At 41.8% G+C, this 8344-nt stretch overlaps 1 protein-coding gene across 4 annotated transcripts in view; it reads right to left on the minus strand.

The window, feature by feature from the left end:
• Nucleotides 1–7526, minus strand: part of ETFA (electron transfer flavoprotein subunit alpha) — a 48783-nt gene extending 41257 nt beyond the window's left edge. The window contains exon 1 of one of the 4 annotated variants that reach the window (XM_030577423.1): nucleotides 7354–7526. In XM_030577423.1, the coding sequence (XP_030433283.1) occupies nucleotides 7354–7392 (39 nt within the window). In that variant the 5' untranslated portion in view covers nucleotides 7393–7526. Of the gene's footprint in view, nucleotides 1–6809; nucleotides 6909–7353 lie in introns of those variants that run through there. The other 3 variants (XM_030577419.1, XM_030577420.1, XM_030577422.1) reach the window with 3 other exon arrangements.
• Between the last annotated feature and the right edge of the window lie 818 nt (nucleotides 7527–8344).

Here is an 8344-nt window from a genome sequence, read left to right on the forward strand (position 1 = left end):
TGGGCTGGATCCTGATGGCCCCGGGCGCAGTAACCAGCCTGTTGTTCTGCCGGCGGGGCAGGGAGCTGGCTAAGTGGGAAGCGTGTCCCTGCCACTCTCCCGCAGGCAGCAACCACCCACCCCTCCTCAGGTAGGAGCCGATAGCATGGCCATGCCCCGGCTGCAGAGGACGGGCAGAACATGGCGCCTGGGCAGGCCGTTCCTCCTCGGCTTGTCCTCGCCTCCTCCTCCTCCTCCCCTCTACACCACCTCCTGCCAGGGGATGAGCTGAACTCATGCCGGGGCCAAGGTGAAGACCAAGGATGAGCGCAGCTGGGATCCAGCAGCAGCCCCAACCCCGGCCACGGGAGCAGCGGCGACTGGAGATGAGTCCACTCCAGGAGAGATATGCAGCAAGGTAAGAGGGTCCCTGGAATCCCTGGGGAGCTTCTGCCTGCTAGAGCCCCAGAGGCTGCCACATCCCTCTCCAGCCCCACACAGCGTGCTGGTGCCTGGAGTCTCCTTCTGCCTCCCCCACTGTAGGGGATGAGAGACCTGTCAGAGAGGGGCAGCATCTATCTAGCAAGTCCAGCACCTTTTCCTTGGTTCCTCCAGCCCCAGAGCTCTCTCCATTGCATGCCCCTCGGACTCCCAGCTGGGCAGCCTCAGCGCTGAAAAAACACCAGCAGGGCTGGGTCCAGTGTGTGTCCGAGCTCGTGGGGAGCTCTCTCGCCCAATGACTAGCACCTTACCTACGGCAAGTACAGTAGTGCGACAGGAGCATGGCACGAAAAATATCATGTCAGATTGTGACACGGTCACTCAAATCATGATTACGTGTGCGTACTGTGCTGCTCTATCAATGCCATTCGCGCTAATTTCCGTTTTGCATTGGTGCCAGTGGTTATAGGGGTAAAATGCCAGAACAAAAAAGAAAATGACTTTCTGGTGCTGCCTACCAGCAACAAAGAGAAACAGCAAAAAAATATAGAAAAACTCTTGTACTTCAAAAAAGTATTTTAAAAAAGTCAACAATCAAGGAGAAAGCTCTAAGCAATGCATTGAAGGTAATTACTCATCAACTGATGAAGACCAATCAAACCAAAGCTTATCTTTATCAACTGACAAAGATGAACAATCACAATCCATCCAAAGATTTACTTCTTCAACTGAAGAGTCCAGAAACGAAGAACCGTTATCCAAATCTAAAACTGAAGAATAATTATTGGAAAGTGGAAAGACTGACATAGGATCGGATCCAAGTACATCACCGACAATAATTACTGATGCAATGCGAATGATTGTGAAAAAAGGTCCTTCAAAACTAGATTCTACAGTTGAATATCCATTTAATGAGTAGAATCGTTGACTTATGCCATCCAGTATGAAGAAAAAAAATGAAAAATGGGGAACTAAATAGATCATGGTTAGTGTATTCACAGACCAAATATGTCGTTTTTTGTTTTGCTGCAAATTGTTCTGTAACTTGGACATTCTTCTGGCAACTGCAGGTTTTAATGACTGGCAAAATTTGCATCAGCATTTGAAAGAACATCAAAAAATCATTTATGCTCCTTGACAAATTGGACTGAGCTGTCAAACAGATAACGTACAACAATCAATGCGGTACAGCAATGTCAACTAAATTCAGAAATCCCACGTTGGCAAGCTGTGTTGGAATGTTTACTGGCAATCATTAATTTCCTAGCCGAACTGCACCTCGCATTCCATTGGTCGCCAGATTTTTTATATGAGAATAACAATGGACATTTCTTAAAATTGGTTGAGTTATTTGCAAAATTTGATAATGTTATGGCTGAGCATGTACAAAGAGTGAAAAATGGAGAGATTCTCACCCATTATTTGGGTAAAAATACACAAAATGAGAATACAATTTTCGCACTCCATTAGAAATTATGATATTTTATCGAATTTGAAACATGCCAAATGTTACTCAATTATAGCTGATTGTACTCAAGATCTGAGCAAAACCAAGCAAATGTCAATAGTTCTACGATTTGTGAAAACTGATGAAAATGCAGAAGTGAAAATTTGTGAACACTTTCTAGAATTTATACCAGTGAATGAAACTACTGGGAAAGCCCTCACAGGTGTAATTCTACAAAAATTGGAACACTATGGAATACCTTTAGAAAATATGCACTGTCAAGGGTACAACAATGGCTCAAATGTGTTGTACAGCAAAGAATACTGAATTTAAACAAGCAAGCTTTTTTTGTTCCTTGCCATGCACATTCGCTCAATCTGGTTGTCAGTGATGCCGCCAAATCATCTAAAGATGCCGTTTCATAGTTTACCACAGTGCAAGCAATTTACAACTTTTTTTTAATGCTTCCACACACCATTGGGCAGCCTTGAACAACCACCTTGAATAAAAACTCACACAAACTACATGGTAAAGCAAGATAGATACTATTAGACCATTATGATATTCATCAGAAGAGATTTACAATGCACTATTTGAAATAAGCCAGGACTTGTCCTATGATCCTTCATTTCAACATGAAGCTGAAACACTGGCTCAGAAAATGATGCAGTTTCCATTTTCATGTTGCACGGCTTTTTGGCATAATATTCTAAATCAAATTAATTTGACCAGCAAAGTTACGCAGAACATAACCATAGACATATCCCAGGCAAAGACGATATTGAATAAAACCCTGGAATATTCAGAAAGATACCATTCAGATGAAGGATTTGAAGAAAGTGTCAAAGAAGTAACAACAGTAACAGAGGATCTTGATTTTGAATTGACGTTTGCAGCTCAACAATTCATTCGTCCTCCGGGAAAAACACAAGACAGTTTTGTTAGGAGGCTCGTGATGATCCTATTCTCAATCCAAATGAAAGGTTTAAAGTTGAAAGTTTCTATTGTATTTTGGATGCAGCTATAACTTCCATTGAAGAAAGATTTTGTCAGTTGCATGGTCATTGTGAAACTTTTGAATTTTTATACAATATTGGAAATGAAAAATCGGTTTTCCAAAGAAGACCTCATGAAGCACTGCCAAGACCTACACTTAGTGCTCAGTAATGATCACGCTGATGACACTGATGCAGTAGAACTGTATGATGAATTAATAGCTTTAGCTGAGCTAATAAGTCCTAAAACTTCTCCTCAAAGTATTAGAATTTATAGCAAGAAATGATTTTTTCACTGCAAACACTGCTATAGCATTACACCTTCTTTTAACATTACCAGTATCAGTGGCTTTTGACGAGCACAGTTTCTCAAAACTGAAATTACTAAAAAATTATTTGAGGTCCACCATGTCTCAAAATCATTTTTCAGGACTCGCATTAATTTCAATTGAAAGTACCATTGCAAAAAATTTAGATTTCACTGACTTATTAAAATACTACGCAAGTATAAAAACCAGAAAAATTCAGTTCATCTAAATTCTTTTAATTTATGAGAAATTGGAAGACACTAACATTTTTCATTACTGTGTATAGTTGAACCCAAATTGTTGGTAATTGTGATTTTGTTAAAATTAAATGTTAAAATTACACTAGTAGGAAAATTTTATTTCGTTAACTACAAATTCTGGGTTTTCAATTTTTTAAATTTTAAACAGTCATAACAAACAAAACTGCAAAATGCAAATGTGTAAAAGCCAACAAAAAGCGAGGCACGGCAAAAAACCTAGAGCCAGCCCTGTTTGCACTCTGGCCATTTAAATACCAATTATTTCAAGTGACATATTGTAGTGCTCAGGTCATCTTTCAGGAAACCTATTTATGTGAATGACTATGCCAGGCAAAAAGAGAATGGCTATTGAGGATGCAGTGGAGAATAAAATAAAGACCATGGGACAATTTTCAGATATACCAAACACCCCAAACTTGCATCAAAGTCAACAAAAACTGAAAATGCTCAACAGAATCAAAAATCAAGCCACACAGTAAAATAAGGAAAGGCACAGCAAGAATAGATTCTGAAGGGGGGAAAAAAAAAAAGAGCATGCCTTCAGTGAAAGACTACTAGATATTAGAAAAGTCAAATACGGGCCTGCTAGGCATGCAGAAAAATTACAAGTTATATTTATACCATCTTTCATCCAAGGATCTCAAATATTTATATAAAAAGGTGGGAAATAGTATTCAATTTATAGATATGTTGAGTCCAAAAGAGATAAGGAGATGATCTTTTGTGCAATAAAAAAAAGCATTATTGAAATCTGAAAAAGGTCAACAGCTTTTACCCTCCAATCTTAAAGCCAAAACAAGGAGTTGGAAGCAGCACAAAAAGAGCGAATTAACATTCAAAATATTTTTCTTCTCTAATGTCACCCCACCATGCAGAGAGAGAACTAATAGGTTTTTTGCATCCCCATTTGGGTAAAAATACCAATACTGAGTAGTTACACGTTTGTAAAGTTTAAAAACTCCAATAAAAAGGAAAACTTTGAAATAGGTAAGGCATAACTTTATCCAAACAACCTGATGTATCATTATTTTAACTCTCTAACATGTAACTTGGAGATAAAGTATCCACAGAACAATGTTTTATGAAGTTATTAAGGCACTAATTTAAAATTTTAAAAATTAATGGAGTCATTGAAATACTAATACCATACAGCTATCCTATCATCATCATACCTTACCTAGAATGTGCCTTACCAGTCATCACTATTTACTCGTAGGGAGTAAGTGGAGTTTTCCTTAGCACACATTAGAAATCAACTGGTTTCAGATATAGGACCTGTGGCTGCCTAATTTTAGTAAGTTTCTTATTACCTTCTTATTTAGATACAGTATTTGCAGGACTCTTCATTCAGAAAAGAGCTCCTCTGAAATGGATGACATCTCTTGATTATCCTCTTCCTCCCTCCACCCCCCAAGATACCCTATCTTGCAGCGGACACCTCTCAATTTAATTTAAGAGTATGACTCAGTTTATCTTAATTAATAATTTCTCTATTTTAAAGATATCCTAATCTGTAAAAGTAGCTCAATAAAAGCTGCATTAAGTAGAAAATTATATTCTAGAATACCTCAAATTGGCTTTTTCCCTGATTTTTTAAAGAGAATCAAACCTAGATGACATAAAAAAATGAAGCAAATGTGTTTTACTACCAATGGAGAGTCCAGGATTTAGGTACAGAAAGAAAGTCACCAATAATTGCAAATTCCTTCTCACCATCCACATGACCTCCTGAAACTTCACTTAAATCAATTGGTCACAGCTCCATTTCAATCAGCAGAGTCACATTCACTTGCAACAGTGGTGAATTTGGTCTTTTACATCTGTTTAGTTTCAACTGAACAGTAGAACTAAGATTATACCTTATCCCTACATAAACAGGCCACTGGAGCTTCCTCTGCAGTAAACAAGTTGAAAGTCCAGGTTCCTTGGCATTGTTTTGTGCTCTTGTTTACAAAGCCACTTATACAGTATATTTAAATATGATCTCCCATGACAGCTGATATCAGAGCAGGATTCTTCCATTAAAATTCCTTGCCCCTCTTCTTTGTTGCATGGGATAAATATTTTGAAATTACTAGTTTCTTCTTATCCTTCATACTTTACAAATGCTCCATTTAAAAAAATGCAGGGAAGAGAGTCTTGATCACAATATTGCTAATATAGTTCATCTTACAAATTCAAGAATAAGAGTGGAAATGTTGACAATCAAGGAGTTTGGCTTTGTGTTTCTCATTTTGTGGAACTTGGAACTCTAAATTGGTCATAATAAGGGATCATTATTTACACTGTAATAGCACCCAACCAAGGGGCTGTACAGATATACAGGAAAAGATCATCCCTGTCCCAAAGAGCCTTTAATCTAAAAATACAAAAAACACAAACAAATTGGTCAGGATGACAGTTTGTATCTTTTAAAAAACAGTGAAACTAACATGACAGCCTGTCCACTGCCCCTGCACTAAACCATTGTTTGTTAATGACAAAATCCATTGATATATCCATAGTATTGATACTTTGCACTTCCATACCACTTTCCTTTGAGATTCTCAAATATTTTTTTACAAATAAAGCTTGTCCCCATTTTACCAAAAGGGATATTTCGGTAGGCGGCCTGTAAGTAACTTGCTTAATTCCTTCCCTCTACAGCATAATAGATTAGATAAAATATGTCCTTCACCCACCCACCAAGTAACCCTGAATATTCACCTAGTAGCAAAGCTTAGCAACATACAAGCTGGAACACAGAGTATGATGCAACAAAAAGTAAATAAATTTTTATGGCCTAACATATAAAAGTGATCAGATCCCACCTTTACATGCATGGCTCCCAGTTAAATTAGTTTAAGCTCAATCCTGCAAAGCAAAGACATGCATTCAATTCCCACTGCAGTCAACTGGAGGTGAGGGCACTCAGGACCAAGATGCACTATCTACTTTACTGTGGTACTAAGGTATATTCCCACTCTCTGCCTATTTTATCACCACAAATCTGGCTAAGCCACCCCTTGACACACAGACACGACTTTTTATAAACTAAGATCCAGTCACTAAAAACTAAGAGTCTTTTACAGCTGCAGTAATTTTAATTCATCAGTGGGCTACACAGGGTTTTTTATCACTGAAAAGTGAGAGTCCTGGGCCCCTGCTTGACAGGACAACTTTTTAGACTTTTGCTATTAGATGAACGTCTTATTTCACATGAGCCATTATTCGAAGTCAGATAAGAATACGTCTCCATAGACTGATTAAGAACTTTGCAAGGAAGTCCAGAGTCTGAGAGGGGTACTCTTTTGCATAATGCAATATAAATTAGACCAAACAAACCTCTCGCTCTGCATTTTCCTTGCTTGTGCTGTCTTAAATGATGCCCCAAACCTACCAGTTTGTTCTCCAAGTCCTCCAAGGGCATGGTAAAATGTAACAGGCTTAGTTTGCAGCAAGGGAGATTTGGGTGAGATAGTAGCAAAAGTTTTGCAACTCTAAGGATAGTTAAGCACTGGAAGAGGTTTCCAACCCCCCAGCACTGGAGGGTTTTGAGAACAGGTCGGACAAACACCTGGCAGGGATGGTCTGGGTTACTTGGTCCCGCCCCAGGACAGGTGCCCTCGTGAGCTGCCTGCCAGCTCCAGGCTGTGGCTGGGACCACGGGTCCTGTGGGCGGCTCGCGTCTTCCTGGCTCTGGGTGACCTTTGGCCCAGTTCGGGGCGCGGCCGGCCCGGCCCTAGTTGCGGGGCCACAGGGCCGAGCCAGGCAGCTCCCCAGGGCGGAGCGGGTGGGGGGAGCCAGCGCCGGAGCGGGGCCGGCCGTGCGGGCCCCAGGAAGGGCTCCAAGGGGGGCGCAGCTCCCCCGCCCAGCGCTCAGGGGGTGCCGCTGCTCCCCGCGGAGCGGGCCCCGACCGCCGCGCCGCGCCGCGCCGCACTCACCGCCCGCCTCAGGCGCCGAGCCCCGACCGCCAGCAACATGGCGACTCCCTCCGGGTCCCTCTCACCCCGCCCCAGCAGCACCCACCCGGGCTGCTTGGGCGCAGCAGAAATCTCGCGCGAGTGGCTGAGGGACAACACGACTTGGAATCCTGCCTTCTCCCATTGGCCAGCGCGCACAGCCAATCAGAGGAGACGGAAAGTTTCTTGGGTTCTTTGAGTTCCCGGGGCGGCGGGCGCGTGCGGGGTGGGAAATGCAGCTCGAGGCAGAGTCCCGGGCCGCTCGCTGAGTCACTACACTAGCCCAGATAACAGCAGCCCCAAGGCCCTTCCGTGGCTGCGCCTCGGTGCAGCTTTGCAGTCAGTGTGTGCGGCGCGGCGCTCATATTCAGGGGAGGAAAAGTTGACAAAACTAGACGGGCACGAATCGAGACCCTAGCTTGAGAAACGGTTGGATCCACAGACAAAAACATGCAGCTTGGGCCTACCTACAGTCAGCACTCATCTGTCTGCCAGGGCCGTCCTGAAGCATAAAAAGTGGACTCTCAAACGAGACTGACTGCTAAACACCCTTGATGCTCTGTAATTAGGGTGATTAAACAACTCAAACTCCCCATTAGTGTCCTGGATACAGGCCAGCAGTTACAGCAAAACGAATATCCAACTGATCCCAGCTTTGCATAGGTCCAAAAAAAATAAACTTAAAATTGGAGGGTGGGGGGCATGATCCCATTAACCACATGGATGTAAACTTAATGAAATTAGTTCTTTGTGTTACATAAGCCAAAAATAAAGATTCAAGGTTGTGATCTTAAGCAAACACACAAGCTTTTCTTATTTTTACATGCTTAAGGAAACCCAAGAATGGGAAGACTAGAATGGATTCATCCAACAATTGAACAAGAACCATACATGATCCAGATGGCATGGGGCACAAATGGACAACCATCTACATAATACTGAGGAACAATGGTGAGCATTATATCCTCCTCCT

This window comes from Gopherus evgoodei, chromosome 10, assembly GCF_007399415.2.
Source record: "Gopherus evgoodei ecotype Sinaloan lineage chromosome 10, rGopEvg1_v1.p, whole genome shotgun sequence".
Taxonomy (NCBI): domain Eukaryota; kingdom Metazoa; phylum Chordata; order Testudines; family Testudinidae; genus Gopherus; species Gopherus evgoodei.